This window comes from Apis cerana, linkage group LG15, assembly GCF_029169275.1.
Source record: "Apis cerana isolate GH-2021 linkage group LG15, AcerK_1.0, whole genome shotgun sequence".
NCBI classification, from domain to species: Eukaryota; Metazoa; Arthropoda; class Insecta; order Hymenoptera; family Apidae; genus Apis; species Apis cerana.
In genome coordinates, this window is record NC_083866.1 from 2,747,275 (window position 1) to 2,769,243 (window position 21,969).

At 20.9% G+C, this 21,969-nt stretch overlaps 2 protein-coding genes across 5 annotated transcripts in view; one reads left to right on the forward strand and one right to left on the reverse strand.

Annotated features, from left to right (window-relative positions):
• LOC107993341 (syndecan) overlaps positions 1-4,253 on the forward strand; it is a 162,328-nt gene extending 158,075 nt beyond the window's left edge. For both annotated transcript variants that reach the window (XM_062085449.1, XM_062085450.1), the window contains exons 3-5: positions 42-130; positions 491-662; positions 1,750-4,253. In XM_062085449.1, the coding sequence (XP_061941433.1) occupies positions 42-130; positions 491-662; positions 1,750-1,931 (443 nt within the window). In that variant the 3' untranslated portion in view covers positions 1,932-4,253. The remainder of the gene's footprint in view (positions 1-41; positions 131-490; positions 663-1,749) is intronic.
• Positions 3,986-20,702, reverse strand: LOC107993340 (probable peroxisomal acyl-coenzyme A oxidase 1). 3 transcript variants are annotated; one of them, XM_017049719.3, is made up of 11 exons: positions 20,071-20,701; positions 11,633-11,792; positions 11,095-11,263; positions 10,901-11,024; positions 10,692-10,811; positions 10,470-10,585; positions 10,006-10,175; positions 9,617-9,779; positions 9,211-9,554; positions 8,868-9,123; positions 3,986-8,781 (listed from the first exon to the last, which is right to left on the reverse strand). In XM_017049719.3, exons 1-11 carry the CDS (start codon positions 20,183-20,185, stop codon positions 8,521-8,523), a joined length of 1,998 nt encoding a protein of 665 aa, XP_016905208.1. In that variant the 5' UTR covers positions 20,186-20,701; the 3' UTR covers positions 3,986-8,520. The 3 variants fall into 3 exon arrangements, with proteins under 3 accessions (XP_016905208.1, XP_061941431.1, XP_061941432.1); XM_062085447.1 differs by lacking the exon at positions 20,071-20,701 and having other exon boundaries at positions 11,095-11,274; positions 11,633-11,771; XM_062085448.1 differs by lacking the exon at positions 3,986-8,781 and having other exon boundaries at positions 8,941-9,123; positions 9,222-9,554; positions 20,071-20,702.
• Between the last annotated feature and the right edge of the window lie 1,267 nt (positions 20,703-21,969).

Genomic DNA, 21,969 nt, shown 5'->3' on the forward strand with positions numbered 1-21,969 from the left:
TTTAAATAGTGAATTATTTTATCATTTTTTTTTTCTTACAGACTTTAATAATAATAGGATAGAACCACCGCCTCAAAGGCCAGCAAAAGTACCAAACTCTGTCGACGAACCAAGTAAAACTAAGGAACAGGTGAATATAACCAAAGTTTTTATAATTAATTACAACCTCCTGTCAAGATGCCTTTATGAGATTAAAAATCTTACAATATATTACCACAGTTTCTAACATAGTGCTACATCAACTATCTTTTCTAAGACAATTAAATTTGTCATTTCAAAGATTCTATTAAAGAAACTATCATAAAATAATTAATTATTCCAAAAAAGTCATGAAACAGTATATAATTTTTATCTTATGATTCTAATGCAATATTTCCTAACATTCAAAATCATCATGATTCATTTATTGTTTAACAATTTTTTTTCTATTTTTAAAAATACACATTCTGATAAATTATATTTAAATTAAACTGATTAAATGACATTGCAGACTATCGTTGAAACTGTGAACCGACCCGAAAACGAGGTCGATGTAATCGAACCCTTGGATGTCGAAGACGACCACTCGGACAACACCGACGATATCCACGAAGTATACATCATGAATCCGAAACACGAGGACCGCAGCAGCTCTTTCTTTGCTCAGCCAGGTGTATTGGCAGGTAAGTCTATATTTTCATCATCTTTTTTGTAACTCGTTTTATCATCACAAATAATACAAGGTGAATCATAATTGTGGCATGTAAAATTTGAAATCAATTTCTGAAATATATCTTGCAATTTTTAAATTCGATTGTATGAACCAAAATTAATTCTTTTTAGCAAAGAATTGTATTACGGATTGGAAAATATTAACAATATGATAATTTTTGTTAATAATTTTGAGAAATATATTTGAGAAATATATCTATATATTTTCTAAATAATAAATACAAAAATATATGCAATACTATTAACAATATACATGTAGAAATTTTGATTTCCTCAAAATTTTTTTCTTGTAAGTAAAGTAATTAAATACAAGTAATTAATACATCATTGTATTATAATTATTTGTAATTATTTTTACATTTAATCATGTAATTCGTAGAAAGTAATTTTAAGAGTCGAAATCTTGGTACACATAATTAAAATTATACAAAAAAGTTATTTGTTATTTATTAACAAATTTCCGTAGTATTAAATTTGAATGATAACACACGGAAATAATATTTATTCACAAGAAGACTGTAAACTCTAATGAAATTGTATGTTAATTTATTCGGAATCACACATAATAAATGAGTTACATAATTAACATTTTGAATAATTCAACGGTATTAAATAATAAATTGTCCATACTTATACTATTACTTAAAATATTTCAAATATTATAAACTATAAACGTTCTTTTAAGTCAATTATCAATCATTTGATATTAAATACAATAAAATAATATTTTGATATAATAAAAATAAAATAATAGAAGTAATATTTTGAGAAAATTACTCCAAAAAAAAATAAATGTTTGAAAAAACTTAAAACTGGAAAAATTTGTAAAAATTATTTGCAAATTTGTTATTATTTTTAACAATTATACAAATATCTTCATACAATGAAATATTATAATTATTTATATTAATATAAATTTAAATAATAAAATAATTAAATTAATCTGATCCCAATTTATAAGTTAAAATATATACATTATTTTTATATAATTTATTTAATTACAATTTTAGATTAAATAAAATTCTTCTTTTTTTCTAGCGGTGATTGGTGGCGCAGTAGTTGGCCTGCTTTGCGCAATATTAGTGGTGATGTTCATCGTATATAGGATGCGCAAAAAGGACGAGGGTTCATATGCTTTGGATGAGCCAAGAAGATCACCAGCGGCGCAGGCATTCCCTAAACCAGGCGCGCCGCATCATAATCGAGAATTCTACGCTTGAGGCGACAAAGCTTATCTGGCTTTGGCACCGCCCATTTTTATCCCACGATACCATGCCGAGAAAGACGATGTCCTTCGACCGAATTAAGCGCCATCGCCGATGATACGACACATCCGGAATCTCCCACGAGGGTCTTACGAAACACCTCGTTCATTGACCACAGCGAGATTTCCTTCACGTCGGGGAAAAGCGTCATAGTAATCTCTTTCTGAACTCTTTCGATCAGAGAATATTCCAAATTTTTAAATTTCCATTCATCCGAACGCATCTTAATTCCTTAAATTTATTCGCTTTAATAATATTCGCTTTTATATCATACAATAATTATTGTTTTTAAATTGATCACTTCCTGAGGTGGAACCTCCCTTAATATATAGCACTCTATTTTTCTACTCGTATATCGTTACGGGTAGTATTCTGAGTTAAGCATCGGTCCACCTCCGAGAGTAGAATATTGATTTTTCTCTCGGTTTTAAATTAACATATTTTATATCTTCGTATTAATTCATTATTCAATTCTCGGATACTTATCTTTTTTTTTCCATAATCATCATGGACTGATCGAACGAAGAAAGAGAGCGATGATAATCGTCCCATTGCAATTATTCGTCGGCAAGATTGCGCCAATTCCATATGCATTTACACAATGTGTATTTCGAAGCGTATACGTATCCAAGCTTACGTATATGCCTCCCTGTACAGGACTGAGAGCGTGAAAATTCGTGGGCGATAAACGCTGTTGGTATGTCGTTAATCATTCTGGCCCGGTGGAAGGAGGGAAAGAAAGAAGGATCGTTCTGCCACCATGATTTCTCTTCGACGCCAATCCTGTGAACTATAGCCTCGTTTATCAACGTTTCCTCTACTGTCCCTCCTTTTTTCTATTTCATCTACTTTTACTTTGTTTTGTATTTAACGATCGCTTTCTAGATTTACAAAGATGTTTTTTAACAGTATGACTGCACAGGGTCTTTAGTCTACTGGCGCTTTTCTCTTTTTTAAGTCCAGTTTTATAGAACATTCATTACAATTAGTGGAAAAGAAGTAAGTCATCTTAAGAACAAGAAATTGTCTTTTTTAAGATTTGTTTTTTTTTTTTAAATTTGTAACTTATTTTAATTATTAGATTAGAATTAAATGAATACAATTATAATACATTAGAAATATTAAAAATTAAAAAATAATATATTTGCTTGATGATTAGAAAACAATGACTATGGGAAAATGATAGATAAAAATATTAAAAGTAATTTAAGATTTTTATTTTTCTTTTATTAATAATTTTATAAGTTATTAATGTAGATATGAGCTAGGATAATTAAATATATAATCCAATAAATGAAATGAATGATTACAACGCGTTTGCATATTGGTAAAAGCAAATAGCACATTATTAATGATTCATTAAAAAATATTTAGGAAAAATTTTAAAAATATTAAATCAGTTAATTTAAATTAAATATGTATTTAAATATTCATATCTGAAATTGTATTAATTATAAAGTCTATCTAATCTTACATATCGTATCTTTAAATCACATTAATCATAAAATTTATCTCCTAACCTTATATATTTAATCATATTAAATTGATTTGCAATTTAATTTTTTTTCTATTTTAAATATATATTTCATTGAATGATAAATGGCACAAATAATCGCGATGTTCCTTTAATAAGATATTCTTTTATTAAAAAATTATTTATTTAACGAGATGAAACTTATATCTTTCATCAATAATTAGATTTAATATTTCATAGTTTTATATCTAATCTTAATTTTTGAGATTTTTCTTTATTTATTAATAATCTAATATGTAGATTATTTAAATTAATTCTTATTGATTCATTTCCACGAATTCTTCAAAAACACCTACGTTTGCAATAAACGAACTGTTCTCATTACATGGTTGAATCAATTGCCATTTATATAATAAAAATCTCAGTGTGCCATTTTAAATATTTTAAGCGACGTTTTCTGCAACCGATGATTTGATCTTCATCAAAATAAAATAAATGATATTTGTTGCAAGAAGAGATTCGCCATTTTATTTAAAAAAAAAAAAGAATAGAGCATAACGTATCCTCGTTGTTTCCTTCTTCCACCGTAAGAAAGCTAAGAAACATTTTGTATCTTAAAGAGAAAAGCTGGTCGAGAGAGATTCTATTTGCCATGGATAAAACAATATCCTGCGTATACGCAAGGACATTACTCCTTCCGATCTTAAAAGAAACATACGTGCGTATATAAATTTATATACAGACGACTTTCATCTCTGACTATAAGAGATATGCGTATGCCATATTAAAAAATTAATGAAAAAGAAGATAATATAAAAAATGCATACACAGACACACATTCAAGTGTATATCTATTTGTTCTAAGATTTTAATCCGCGGTATTTATCTTACGGTCGATCAGTATCGCGCGAAATACGTTGTAATAATTTATTAACTTTTCCACGTAGGACCAAGCGATTCCCTTTTCTTCTATTTCCTCTTCTATCTGTCCTATATCCTTTCTTTTAATTTTCCATTAATCTTCAGGTGATCCTGTGGATCGTTTTCCTCTCCTCAATTATTTGAGATATTTTCGGCGTCTCGTTCGCCTCTTTCCAGGTAGAACGTAATTAATATTTTAATTGTCAAACTATAACAATAAAAATGATTTCTTATACATGATTTGTTAAAAAATTATCAATTATTTGGGAAAAGTACATTTGATTATGCTACTGATCGAGTATAATTAATCAATATCATTGTAATGTTTAAATCTTTATTATTATTATTATTATTATTATTATTATTATAATATTGTTCATTTTTCTACGCAAAACAGTTTTCGTTCCGATTTTAGTAAATATAGACAGACTATGTCAAATTTATTATTATTAACAACATAACAAACATGAATTCAATTTTTAATCCCGCCATGAATATGTTATTCTATCATGTTCCCTCAATTTCAATACGATCCGTAGTATATAGTACTATCTTTTAATGTCCTTTTAGATAACAATATTATTTAACGTTACTGAAGAATAAATGTGAATATTGAATAATTTACATTTCATAAATAATCTTATATATACGATGTTATACTTTTTATAATATCTTATATATAATATTATATTATCATTATATCCTGTGCAATAATAATATGAATTTTATGTATACGAATTGTTGCATTTATTATCGCCTGAATCGACCAATATATATAATAAAGCAACATCATTTAAAATATAAACAGAATTAACACGAAATATTATTGTTTATAATAAAAACAATGGACGGATAAATTTCTATTTTCTCGTGTAAATAAATAAAATTATTAGGATCCTATTTTTTAATGTACAATTTTATTTAAACAATAAGATCATCATAAATCTGTGTTCTACCTGTGTAGGAGGAACACGAGCGCCATTTTTATAAAGTCCGATGTATCGGGGTAAACTAAAATATATCATGTCGATACTGCCATGTATTTAAATATATAAGAAACACCAATTGCCTAGAAGAACTGTCATAATATTCTTTTTTCGTTTGATTTAAGTGCTTTTTTATTAACGCTATTAACACTTTTTCCCCAGTTTTTTTTAAAATATAATTAACATAATTTATCTTTATTTTATTTTACTTAAACGATCATTGAACGTTACGGGCAAAGCGTTTAAATTAATCGACGTATCACAATCGATGTTGCATAAGACAATTTTCTTTCAATTATATTAACTTGTAAAAAAAAATATAAACGAACATTATACATATTTGTTGTAATTCAAGAAAACTGCTTATGGCAATATCGGTTTAAATATTTTCAGGCGTCGTTTTTTCTAAAACAAGATAAATAACATTTCTATCAATCAGTGCATTTCAATAATGGCACTTGTTGTTTCTAAATCGATCTTATCGATTTATAAAATGGCTGGAAGCTTTATTTATAACAAAGTATCTAGATGCGTTTCTATGATACTGTAAGAAATAGTAAAAATAAATGTATTGATAGAATTGACTTGGAAGAGAAACTATTTAAATAAGCAATTATTTGATGTACAGAGTGAGAAGCAAAAAATCACAAATAAATATTGATATCTAAGTAAAAAAAATCAAGCTGTCTAAAAAGTTACGATACATAATGTGTCGAAAAAATTATTGTGTTTAGGGTAAGTTACTTGCAATAAATAGAATGGAAATTAATTCTCTTTTCTATTTCTCCTAAGATTAATGGAATATTACACAGTACCTAAAATCAATAGTGTAGATTCTATTCTACACTCTAGAATACATACATACATTTTATGCTTTGCCTTTAACTCGAAAATCGTTGGAAAGGAAGTTTATTCTTGTTATATCAATATAGATATCATACTCCGATTCAAGCTAAATAAAAAGTACTATCAAGATGTATTTTTCATCTTGAATCGGTTTTATATATTTTTAAATTCTCCGTTTTTTCACCTTTCCAAAAAATCCTTTCTTCCCTTATATCATCTTTCTTCTTTCTTGAACTTTCCTTTATGAAAATTTCTTCTTCTTTCCTTGCACTAATAAAAGAAAAAAGAAATCTGGAAATCGAATCATAATCTTTATTATAATAATAATCGTATGCAATATAGACAAAAGATTGTTTCTTAGATAGCAATTAATTTTTCGGGTGGTAATGCGGAGAAATATAAAATTTTTTTTATGAATGAAAATTTAAATAATTTCTTTCTTTCACGAACTAATATTTTTTAATTAAATATAATTTATTTAAATAAAAATAATATATTAAATATTTGTTATAATTGCTTGATCATTTACTAATATTGCACGAGAAAATAATTTAAAAAAAAAATATTGTTCGTGAATGGAAAGAAAATTTGTTACAGAAACTTGCATTTAAGACAAAAATACTAGATAACAAAGGTAAAGAAAGTAAAAAATATGCGTTGCATTTTCACGTGGCTCATTTAATACTCGAAATGCGCTATTCCATGCGACAAGAAACAAATACTAATTGTAATAAAATCTTATTTTATAAGAGGATGTATTCCTTAAAAATGCTATAGTAGTGAGAAATTTGTCTAATATTAGACATAAACCCATAGGCCAAGTGGACAAATAATTTTAAAATTATGAATATAATTAATAATGATAACAATATAATTAACAATATTATTTTTTAAGAATAAGTATTGTGTATCCTCCGCTCCTCCTCTTTTGAATTGCCCTCAAATTTTACATGATACATATTATATATATATATGTATATATATGTATATATGTATATGTACTATATATTATATATTCATGGTCAATCCATATATATATATATACATATATACATATATGTACAAATATATACACATATATGTATTTGTATAAAAAAGATATCGCCCATTGATAAAAAAGACTAAATTATGATTCTTTTTTTATACTGCTTTATATTTTTGGTCTGTATTAATATAACGATTTCAAAGTTCCTAAAATTTATAATAAACGTCCAATGAGCGAATCAATACAGATAAACAAAATATTTGAGTATAAAATAGTTGAGAATTATTATTAATTATCTAATAAACATGCTATTTAGTGTCAAATTTGTGCCAGATTAAATTATTCAAAATATGTTTTGTAATATTTATTGCGTTAATTACGTTTATATTGATTATATTAATAGTTCTAAGATATAATTAGATTAATGTATAGAAAAATAATTTTCGATTTTATATTTGAATTCTATGTAAATGAATCATCGTGTACATTTGCGTATATTGACTCGACTTATTGGACATATTATAATATATGAATTAATTGAAAATTAATATCATAATACCAAAACGATATCATTGAATCTTACAAATTCCATTTTAATTTTGAACAATATTATTTCTATTGCGGGCGTTTATGTTAATAACACGTTATTAACAGAAATTAACAATAATTGCACTATGTTAATATAATGAATAATATTGTATGTCATCGCTCCTATTCTGTAAATAAACACTTTGCCGTATGAAAAAATCTAATTTTAAAATATAATTTTTTTTAAGCATTTACAGGTCCAAAAAGTAGGCAATTTATATTTCAATATAATTTTATTAATTGTAAAAATTGTATAGAAAATATCATTCTTTTTATAACATATATCTAAAACATTTTATTGAATAATCTATACATTCCTAAATAATCTTACATTCCTAAAAAATTTTTTGTAAAAATAAAATCTCTATGAAATATTATTATAAAGATATATATAAGATATTTGTAAAAAATATTTTTTTTTAACGTTAAATATTCAACAAAAATTAAATGTTTATAAAATTATCTTCAACATTGCACATATATTACAATTATTATATGTTAGAAATCGATATTAACATTACAATGATGATTTCTTTTTTCTGTCTTATAATATATAAGAATATTTTTCAATAGAAAGAAATCTTGTATATATATTATAATAATTAGCTAATTAGCTAATTAGCTAATTAATAGAAGCTAATTACAAAAGACTTGGAGGAGTTAAATTTTTCATATATAAAATATAAAATAATAATTATAATTCTTAAATTATTTTTTAAATTAAAATATAAAAAAAAAAGCATTTTACAAATTGCTTTTAAGAAATGGTTTCAAATATTTTTCAAAAGATTCGTTCACGCTTTTATGATTTAGAGGACTCTTCATAGCTTCAGCGTATAATCGTTCATAAACATTACCATCATAAGCGCCTAAAGCTGAATTAAGAATTTCATCACAGATATCAAAACCATCAACGATACCCACAGCATTTGGACGGATTGCCATCAATAATTCTTCTAAACGTGATTGAAGTATCTGAACATCATTTTGCTTCATAGAACAAAACTAAAAAAAGATAATGAAGAACTTTAAATTCAAACTTGTTTTTATTAGTAGTAGTTAATTTTATTGTACAAAATAAATTAACTTACTTGAAGAAAATCACCACGTTTTTGTAATACCCAATATATGACATACAATTCACAAAGTTGAAATAATACTTGTTTTAATTGATCACTAATCGAATTTATTTCTTTAACACCTTCAATGAATGTTTTTACAATAAAAGCTCGACAATGTGCCTCTGCACAATAAGCTAATTCGATACTAGTTTGATTCCAGGCATCTTCTGCAGAAATGCCATTATGTATTCTACGATCCATATTTTCTGTTGCTATACGTATAATTCTATAAAAAAATAAAAATCTTATAAAAAAAATCAAAGAATATTTACACTTATTTATTAAATATTTCATATATTTAAAGAAATTATACCCTGCCGCTACCGTATAATATGCTTCAGCAAAATAATCCAAATTATTGCTCCAAGGACGTTGTTGTACTTTTTTTGCTGCATTTGAAAGATATTGTACAGTGACTGGTAATTTTTGACCATTAACAGCTTGTTTCCATACTTTTACTAAGTATCTAGCTGTTTGTAAAAGTAAGACCGTATTTTCTCCTTCATAGGTACAGATAGCTGTCACTAAACCATAAGTTGCTGGAAGATTACTAGCATCCATATATCCATGTCCACCACAAGATAATCGAACTTGTTCTACTCCAGTTGCTGCATCTGCAGATGCAACTGCTTTTAAGCAACATGACAAAGCATGTAACTACAAAAAAAATTAATAAAGTAAAAAAAAATCTTTCAATAAGAAAGATATAAAATTAGTACCTCTGGTAATCTATCCAATTCTCCATGATCCATTTCAACATTGATAATATTGTACATGTCCCATATCCAATTAGCAGTTATTTTAAATGCAAAACATGTAGCAAGATGAGGAAAAATTTTGTATTGTTGTGTTACATAATCAAGGATTTGTACCTCAGGTTTTCTGAAAATAAAAAAGAAAAAAAAATATATAAATATAAATTTTTAAATTTCCTTGTTAATAAAATATCAAATTAATATTCAATAATTTTCAATAAAAATAATTTACTAACAAAATTTTTACTTGCATTCATTTAGAAATAGTAACATTCATTTAGAATATTATTTTCTTTGAAAAGCACAATAAGAAAATGTTTTAGATACAAATATATAATTATTTTTTTACTTACTCTGAATTTATTTGACCCTGACGTCTCACTGCACTATATCGAGTTGAAATAGTAACAGCTTTTGATAAATAAGTTACGATATCATATACCAACACTACTCGAACGAATACCATTGTACCATATGTTAATTTATCATTCAATGCTTTTACATATGTTCCATCTTCTAAAACCTATAATAAAAAATGCAATATTATAATTTCAAATGATAATTTCAATTTATGCACAGTTCTATTTTCATAAATATAAGGATATTACCTTGATGTTCACACTGCCACAGGAAAAATGATTTAGCAAAAAAGAAAACAAAATATAAAAATAAGAAAAATTTTTATTATCGTTATTCTTTATAAGATTACATTATAATGATAAATTTCAGTTTTAATGAAAAAAGAAATAGAACTGTTTTCTTTTTTATAAAATTTTTATAAAATAAAATAAAAATAAATATATTTTCTTTTTTTTACCTTAGAATTCTTCATCAACATATTCTCTCGTGGTATTCTGAAATTTTCGAATCCAAGAAAACCATTATTGGTACCATTCATTCCCAATTTTGTACCAATTTCTCCAATTTTAATACCTAAAAATTAATTATAAATTAATTTTAATTTATGTAAATAATGATTTAAAAAGAAATATTTTATTAGATTTCTTAAATAATTTTTATATTTAAAGTTTTTACATACCTGGTAAGGGTTGATGTGTATTCACATCTCTTAATTGTACAATGAAGGGATGAATACCTTTACATTCTCCTTGTGTGTATAATTGTGCAACAACTATCGCATGATTTGCAGTATGTCCCACTAAAAATTAAATTTATAAGTAAATTTTCAATATATATAACATTTTATGTTTCACTTTTATCATTTATAAAAAATAAAATTATATTCACATCCTCCTGGCCACCATTTATAAGATGTCAAAGTAGGACTATTCAAAATAAATTCTTTTGTTTTAGAATCATATATTGCTGTAGTTTCTAAACCTCTGATAAATGTTCCATGACCTAATTCAGTCTAAAACAAAAGAAAAAGCTTAAAGTTATTGTATCATAAATTTCATCTTTTAATAATTCTTGTATCTTACTTGAGCATATGTTCCTATAACATCACCATTCCAAGATCTAGTTATCCAATATTCTTGTTGTTTTATAGTTCCTTGTCCCATAATAGATGGTAAAAACATAGCATAATGCAATACCAATGGATTTCCATCTTTTAATATTGCAGATCCAAGTTTAGCTCCAAAAATATGACTGAAAAATATCTAAAAATGTTATTTTGCTATATATATTTAGTATATTCATTTATTACTTTAAAATTTATAGAAATATTGAACAAATGATAATATTTTGTATTAGATATAATCTATTACAGGTTAAACATTCATATTTGATTATACTATTATCATAATCATCAAATAATTATCATTTTTTTCTTAATTATTTTATTTTTTTTTTAATTATTTATTTTATTGTTTTTGTTTCTATTATTTTGCAACATATGCTAACTACATTCATTAATTTATTTACTCATTCATTCATTTATATCATATATAATGTGAACAAATAAAATATCACTTAATATAAATACAAATAATTCTTGCATTAATAAAAAAAACTTACGTAAAATCATCCATACCCGCTTTTCCTGTTTCTTGCAATTTTCTAAGTTTGTATAAAACCCTACATACTTTTCGTACAGCATCTTCATATATCTCTTTATGGCTCTTATATTTTACTGGTATATTATTTTGTAATTCTGGATCACTTAAAAAATACTTTTCTGAAAATTAAAATTAACATTAAAATTGATTATTTTGTTAAAAAAATATATAAATTTTATATAAAAATAAAATAAAAAAGAAAATTATACAAAATTTATTTACTTTATTTATTATATTATATATCATGTTTATTTATAAATTTATTAAAAATTATTATAAAAATTATTCTTTAAAAAAAATACTCATATATCCTTTAAAATGGAATTTAATAATAGAATAATTTTTTTAAAATTAGAAAACGACTTGAATTTTTTTTAAATTGTTATTGTGAGAATTGTAAAAGAAAAAATTTCAATTTTTAATTTTTTCGCTTGAATCATAAACATAATAACCATAATCATAAATTATATACATGCATAATTTTTCATTGAAATTAATATATACAAAAACTACATTAAAAAATTTAAATATTTATTACAATTATTTATCAAAAATCGTGAAAAAACAAATTTGAATATTTTGCAAATTACATCAACAATAAATGTTTTTCTAACCTTTTCTTTTCCCAAAAAGTTCAAATTTTTTGCAATTTCAAAAAAACAAAAAGAAATTATTCTGATTTAAAAAATACATTTAAATATGAATATGAATATTTTCCTTTCTTTCTTTTGTATATCATTTTAAATCATTTTATTTTTCAAATATTCACTTTATATTTTTTCAAATATAATTATTGAAATAAAAAATTCATAAATATTGAAAAAAATAAGTATTAAATAAATATTCATTCATCAATAATATTCATCAATAAATGTATCTATGATTTATTTGTATATATAATATACATTGTAATAAATATTTGTATACATAAAATATACATTGTAATAAATATATTTATATATATATATATATATATATATATATATATATATATATTTGCTTTTATATTTTCTTTATATAAATATGTCTTGTAATAATATTCTGTTGCAATGAATATAAAAAAAAATAGCTATCATCACTTGTTATTCTCACATATGTATATATATATATATTTTTTTTTTTTTGTTAATAAATATTAAAAAGACAAATATAAATATATTCATTATTTGATATTCCATTTTATGACCTTAATGTTGAAAGTTTAATTGTATTTTTTATAATATATAACATACCTATAAGTCTAAAAAGTAAGTAAAATACATATCCAAAAGAAATATTATTTAATCATATAATATCAAATATATATAATAAGAAATAATCAAAAAAAAATGAAAAAAAAAGTCAATTAATTTATAGAAAATTAAAAAATAACGCTATATTTATAATTTATAATTTATAATTACATAATAACGTATATTTTATTAATCATTTATAATAATTTAATTATTATTAATTAAATATTAATTTAATTTAATAAAATTGATTTTATATACAAATAACAAATATATAGAAAAAAAATGTAAAATTATACTTTAATTTTTATAAAAAATTGATAATTTATTATATTATAAATTTACATTATATTATTAAAATATATTAAAACAAAAGTTTAAAAATTGATATAAAATTTTATCATAATATATAATTATATCAGAAATTAAATTTTAAAAATCTTATTCACTTAAAAATCTTTATCTGGAATATTAAAAGATTATCGTTGCAATAAAATCTAATCATGTAGAGATTGTACCCAGAAATAAAAGGTTTCTAATTTCATTTAATTCCTCTCCCCCCTCCTCCCTCATCTAATAGAAGCCTATCTGCAATAAAGAGTAAATAAGAGTAAATTTTTATATCTGCAAGTGGAGGACATAAAATTGCAATGTAAATTAATGCAATGTAAATTTTTGCATAGATATTTTCAAATTTCAATCTTTTTCTTTCAATCTCAAATATATTAATCTTTGTTAAATATCTTATTAATAAATTATGTTTCATATATAACGAATAAAATTTTTTATTACATCAATTATTAAAATGATTCGAAATTATTGAATATATAGTTAAAAAGTTTAATAACTTTAAATAACTTTTCCTATAGTGAATAAGTAAAAGAGTTTTTTCTTCAGATCTTTATCTTAAAGACATCGATCGCAAACAAATATTTCTGTGTTATTCTTCACTTTAATTCATTTTATTTTGATATTTTTTTTAGACGATTTTTGCATCATATAATTTATTTATAAATGTAATGGATTCAGTAAACAATACTTGAAACGGTATCGTATAAATTATTTCGCATTATTCGTAAAAAAATAATTTAGCATAATAAAATAATGAATTTCTCAATATTATATAACTATTCTTGGATTTATTCAAATATATATCAATTGCAAATAATTATACGATTATTTAATTTCGCAAATTTACTACTGTATTTATAACATTTTATAATCATAATATATAACTTATAGTTAACAAATATTAATAAATAATACAAAATTATTATATATTTCAATATATATATTATATAATTCAAATTTTTTGATCTTTAATTTTTTTATTTATTTTTTCTATTTTTCATTTTCACGGAATTTATTTACAGAAATTCACTTATGAAGATTTGAAGAATATCTTTATGCAAAAACATTAAATAAAAAATTAAAATTATTTATATTTAAATTATTTATAATTTATATATAATAATTAAAATTATTTATATTACATTAAATAAAAAAGATTAAAATAAAAATAATAAAAAAAATAACAAAAGATATGATATGAATATAATAAATATTAAATATGTATTAAAAATATATAATAAAAAACGAAAACGTAGAAAGATAGATATCACATAAATTTTTCATAACGTTTTTATGATTCAGAATATATATTTTATTGTTCAGAATATATTATTGATACATAAGAAATATATGTTGAATTTTAATCGAATCAATTTTCTTAACAATTAATCATTAGTTCAAACGTGATTAATTAAAAAATGTTTTGAGTTTTGAAACGATATATAAGATGTTCAAAACATCCTTTAAAAAGTAAATTCTAGAAATCAATACAAAAATTAATGTACAAAAATATTAATTGAGACTTGATATATTGTATTATAAGCAATTAAACTTTGCATTATAAATCTCATTATATACATCATAACTTTATTATAACCTTATTATAACCTCATTATAACTTTATTAAACCTACTTTGAATCTAATATGCAAAAATATATAAATAATTTGAATTTAATTTGTTGCATTTCATTAATTTTTCGCATTAGAAATTTCACATTGATCTCTATCAGCAAATAAAATGTTGTTTAATAGAAAAATATGTTTGATTTCATAACTCGTTCTGTAATAAGGATAATATGTATGAGATTAATATCAATAAAACTTTATAAAAAACTTTATAGAAAAAAAAAAAGATAAAAATTTGAAAGTTATATCTTTGAGAATAAGTGATATAATTATAATTAATGGTTAATTAATAAGGTAAGATTTACCATTCAAAAACGAATTAAAAAGAAAATTAAAAAGAAAAGAGTTTAATCAAAGTCATAATATGCGATCTTTTTTATCATCGAAAAGAATTTTAATTAAATCCAGCTGTACTTTAAAAAGAACTACAGAAAATTATTTACATATTTAATAAACTTAATATTACTTCAACAATTTCAAAAAATATAATTACAAAATGTAAAATATAAGATATAATTATCTAGAAAAGATATTTTGATAATTTTTAAATATATTTTAAAAATCAATATTCTAATTAATTTTTCCCTATACATATAATCGTCGCTTAATCTTTCAAGATATTTAAAAAAGATTACTATCATATTTTTCAAAAAAAATTTCGTATACTGCATTTATATTAATATAATAATTATCTATATTAAATAGTATTACAAGCAGCAATAATTTCGCAATGAAATCGAATATGAAATAAAATAAAGAGTTTAAATAAAGAGACAACTTAAGAATTCAAGAAATTCGAGGAAGAGAAATAAATATTGATATATGTCAAAACAATAACAAGTGTCAAATTCCGCTTAACATGTTCATTCTGAGATTTCTATAAGAATACATAATTTATGAAAAAATATTAATGCATTTTATAAAATTTTATTTCTTTAAATAAATTAATAAACGCAATTAATAAATTAATAAACTATAATATACTTATTATGAAATGACTTGTACTATTAAATTTTTTGTTGAAGAATTATTCATTAATCGAGATCAATAAAAAATTTCTTTAAATAAAGAAATATATTCTATATTCTATATTCTATATTCTATATTCTAGAATATATTCTATATTCTAGAAACAGTCATATTTATTTAATTTTATCTTAACAAATATATGCAAATCATCGAAGAAAATCAGTGTTAAACATTATCGAATTATTCTTCAAAAATAAACAAAATTTTTAGCAACATTTTTAATATTTTTTAATTTTTTCTGTTGAAAATTCCGCGACATACATATTGATATAAAAATTAACGGATTTATTACATGCAAAATTAGTTGAAAATTATAGTAAAAATTACTTTAAAAATGACAATATAATTATTTATATTATTTATAATATAATTATTCTAAAATATTTAAAGAAATTGCATTTGGAAATAAAAATGCAAGTAATTAAAATTTTTTATTTATCAATAACATTTAACAAATGTTATAACAAAATAAAAAAATTGTTTATTAAAGTCATTTATATACTTAATATAAACATGCTCAATTATAATTTATAATAATGTATATAAAAATTTATAATAATGTATTATAATAATATAACCTAGCAAAAAAAATAAAAAAATTTTGAAATATTTTCTAATAAAAAAATTTAATTTCAATGTTTCAAAAAAAACTAATTTGTAAAATTTTTATAAGAATGAATTCTGAAAAATGTATAGACTTGTTACACGATATCTATTTAAAAAACATCGTAATAGAAAAGTTTTTTTTATAAGATAATATAATGATGCATTAAATAAAAAAAATTTTATTAAAAGCCATGTATAAAAATGAGAAATAGTACGCAAAAAAATTAGAATATATAATTAGATTAGAACAAAATTCTACTATAAAACTTTAAAAATACTATAAAAATTACTATAAAAATTAATTTGCAATATGGAGAAACAAATAATTCAAGTGATTAAACATAATGATAATAATATAAGTTATTAATATTGTAATATATTTTTTGTAATAATTTAATACATTGTTTTTATAAACATTGTTTCACTATTTTTTTATACGTTAAATTATTCTATATATCTGATAACAAATATATGTATAATGATTTCATTATTTTGTATATTTTTTTCTTTTTCAATTTCTTCAATTTCTTTTAATTTCATAATTATTTATTATATATATTATTTAATTATATAATTTTTTTAAATATTCTTATTTTAATATTCTTATAAAATTAAAAATATAATATAAAATTATATATATAGATCTTGTAAACAAATGCTTATAAATATATGAAATATATATGATAATAGCATTACAATTAAGATAACACGTAAATGAACTAGTTAAAAGTTTATTTCTTCATGAATTGTAATAGATTTGAAATATCTCAACCTCAATGTATATCAAACTTGAGCACGATACAATTATTGTGATTGTTAATTCAATCTAAATTGATTTAATATTGGAACAAAAATAATTCATCAAAATAATAATTATTGCTAGTATTGCAAAACGCGAAAAATAATAATAAAATATAAAATAACAATGATAAATATCAAATATAATGCTAATATTATTTTAACTTCGATCATTAATTAATTATTCAAGAATAGATTTTATATTTTATTTTCACCCATTTTGAATTTCATTTCAAGTCTATTATAATCCATAAGTAGTTTTTTTTATTGATTCACTTGTTATATATTTTAAGCTGCCTACTATGATATGTTTGTAAAAACAATAGATAAGTACAATCGTATGTTTATGCAGCTGCGAACGTATATGTATATTATAAAGGAATATGTATAATTCTATTTATTAATAGCAATATTTTTTTGCAAATATTTCAAAAACTAGTTAAATAGTATTATATACATAAATAAAAATTATTCAAATTCTTGTTCTAAAAACTATTTAAAAATCATCATCAAAATTGGTGAAGAAAATTCTTTTTTTTAATTTTTTTTTAAATTACAAAAAAAAAGATATTTTAATTATATTTCTGTATAATTTTGTCTGATATATAAAATATATATATAAAATAAATACTAATATATATATAAAAATTATATATAATAAAGAAAATACATATTTAAAATACTGTTGCTAATTTAAAATATAATCAATATTAAAATATTTAAAAATTTTGTTTTCATGTAAAAATATTGTTTGAAATTATGAGAAATTTGCAGTTTTAGCATTTTTGGAAATTTTGTTATAATTTGAAATTTACTTTATAATTATATTTTATTTTATAATTCACTTTATAAAAAATTTATTTAAATCTATATAAATTAATAGATTTTATTTTTTAATTTTGTTGAAAAAAAAAATAATAGGAGAAATATTGTATTTTCACTTTTATTAATTTCTTATTTATTTATATTAAGTAATTTAAATTATCTTGTATTAAATAAAATTGAATGCTATTTATTGAATTTAAAATTTTTTATATAAATAATTTTATTGCTAAATGCAATTCAAATTAAAGATATTTTACAGTTTAATCTATGTTTTTTTTCTTTCATCTTTTTTATCTTCAACTAACAAAAAAATATAGTTTGTTATAATTGTATAAATCTTTTGCATTCATAAATATTTGTTTTATTATAAAAAAAATTATATGCTTTTTATTATTATAAATGTAACATTACTATAAAATTTTATGCTATTTACACAAAGCATAAAAAATCAAATATAAAAACTTTGAATATAATGATTTTTTTAGTGATCCAATTAACTTAATATATGCATATTTTTTGCAAGTCACTAAATAAATCATCTTTTGCTTAGATATTAAAATTTTATATTTATATAATTCCATTCAATCCAGAAAAGTTAATAAAAGGGAAAATATATGAAAATAAAAATATATACTAGCTTATACCAAAGTGAAAATTAACTAGAAAGTGTAGAAAGTAGTGTACAAAGAAAAAAAAATAATTACGAGAAACATATTATGATAAACGTAGCCAGTAAGTATTATCGATGGAAAGATTCGGATAAAAATGGATAAAGATTTATAATATATAATTTCATTTATTGTTTTATTTACGTAACTTTATAATATTAAAATATTAATTGCATAATTTTATATTTCTGCAAAATCATCTAATATAATTATGTACTTAATATGTATAAATGAAATCTAATACCAATTACATATTTAAAATTGAACTAAAAAAAAAATTTTAAAATGAAAAAACAAAAAGTATCAGATAAAGATATATGCTTATTATATTTAAGATATATGATAATGAAAAATATATATAATATAATATCTCAAAATTACTCAAGATATATTCGTAGAAAATAAAACATTAAATGAAATAACAATAAATCATTTTAATATATAATAAATAAGAATAAAAAAAATATTCAATTGTAAAAAGAAATTTCATTTCAATTTTTATTTATTTTTATTTTATTTATAAAATATATATGTACATATACATATAAAAAAAAAATTATTTTTATATTTGAAGATTGTAGATTTTTTTAAAATATTTAATTTTTTGCTATGAAATCGTCAATTTTCGACAGTATATCAAAACTGAATATCAAATCAAAGAATATTTAGTTTTTTTAGAATTCGGAAAAAACCACTATTTACATCAGTCATTAATTGGAATAATATTAAATAAAATTTTACTATTTATGTACAGATTTTCATTTAAAAATCTATATATAATATATAAATTTATATATATATATATATTTTTTTTTATATATCATACATATAGTTTTATATAAACTATGTAATAAATAATATTTTACTAAAAAAAAATGAATATTTATTTTCACAAATTTGCATTTAATTTATAATATTCAATTAATCAAAGAAAATTATATTAAACTTAATGAAAATTACATTTTTCAATTATTTATTAATCAATTAAATATAAATTCAAATATAAACAGAAAACATTATAAACATTTGATTTGAACACTTTCAAATATTTGTTAATTCTATTCTCAAACTATTTATATAATTAGAATTAAAATTTTATAATAAAAGAATTTTTTAATAAAAGAAATAAAATCTATTAATTTATTGTTATTTATAAATAATTTAGATTATTTTTTAATGAAAATCTTTGAGAAGTTTTAATTAAAAATTAAAATTTGAATAGATTTTTAATTTCATGCATATGAAAAAATTTAAATTGTACCTCGTTCACGACGTTCTAATGTTTTTTCTGGACTACCATCGAAGAAATACGTTAATTCAATAGGTTGAAATGTACATTTACTTCGTTCATATTCTAGATCCTTATTCACTGTCATTTTTTACTATGTATAATACACAAGTTATTGCACGTTGTTTATACAAACAAAACGTCAAATCAAATAAATATTATAGTTCAATAATTTTTGCTATTTAACGGCAAAATTAAATACGTTCACTTGTATGTTTATTCACGTTCAATATCAAGTTACGACTAAACATAAAACGTTTAGCGAAATTCACTAAATAATATATACAAATCCCTGCTACAATGCTTAAATACATTCACCATTTTCCCCTGATATAGATATATAGACCAGGAAAAAAATCACTATATATATTTAAATGTACTAATGGCGTCATCAAGATTATAGCGGTTGATGAAAGTCAACACAGAAATGATAAAAATACTTTTCTTTGAAAATATATGATATATGATTTTATTATTATAAATTTATAGATTTGACACTATCAATCAATATGCATGATATTTTTATGAATATATAAATTGGTGAAGATAAACAATCAGATTTACATCTTTTCCAGAACTTTTTATCAGTGGACAATACAAGTAATAGAAAGGGAATTGGCGAATAAGAAATTCACATTTGAAAACATGATACGATAACGCCATCTATCCGTCATTTCGTAATACTTCATAATTGAATACTTCATTTTATTATTCATTTCATTTTATTATAAATATTTACATCTTATGAAATTTCATATTACATATTTTATTATATATGTTATTTCATATTTTGTTAATAATATAATTTGTTACATACATTAAAAATTTTTTTCTAAATTTCAATTATTTATCTGCATAAAAAAATCAAATTTTTAAATATAATATAATAAAATATATAAGATAATAAGATAAATAATAAAGATAATAAAATAATAAGATAAATAAAATATATAAAAATAAAATAAAATAACCTAGCTCAAATTCTATTTTAGAAATTCATAATATAAGTTAGCGATAAATAATCAAATAGATAAATAAAAAAAATAAAAGAATGCAAGAATATTTGTATGCATTTATATAATGCATCTCTGTCAATAAAACGCAATTTATCATTGATTTTTAACTATAATAACATAAATATTTTAATACGCACTGATTCGTCTATTAAACTAGTAATTTTCTGATTGGCTAGAACAATACGGTTTTGTATTATTACGCATACTACACTGCGTAAATTGAAATGAATAATTATGTAACATATACTTTACTATAAATTTTTATATATATATATAAGTCTGACAAGAATATATAAGAATATATATATAATATTACAAGAATATATTGATTAAAAATATAAGAATAAATTATTATAATTAATTTAAAAATATTAAAAAATAAAAATTATTTAAGTTAAAATTGAAATATAAATGTGAAATTTAAAATAAAATGTATTCAAATTAAAAAATATTGAAACATAATGAAAGAATTTAAAACTAAAAAATTAAAAACTAAATAAAAAAGTTATATAAAATAGAATAGAATTATATAAATATATTATTAAAATATATTATATATTATACAAAATAAATTATATATTATCATAAACATTATATACATTATTTTAAAAAATCTCATATTATGAGAGTAAAAGAACATTCAATTCAAAGATTCAATTAAGAAATAATTGGATTTGATATTAATTTTTAAATAAAGCTTTAAACAAATACTAAATAAATTATAAAATAAATTTTAAATATATATATATATTATAATAATATTTTTAAATACACATAATAATATTATATACATATAATATACATATAATATACATATAATATACATATTTTTATAATATTTTTATAATATAATAAG

Coding starts and splice junctions, on each gene's coding strand:
- LOC107993340 (XM_017049719.3), bottom strand. CDS start 20,185: ATGACAGTGAATAAGGATCTAGAATATGAACGAAGTAAATGTACATTT. Junction 11,793..20,070: donor ATTAGAACGTCGTGAACGAG/GTACAATTTAAA, acceptor TTTAATTTTCAG/AAAAGTATTTTTTAAGTGAT. Junction 11,264..11,632: donor GCGGGTATGGATGATTTTAC/GTAAGTTTTTTT, acceptor GATATTTTTCAG/TCATATTTTTGGAGCTAAAC.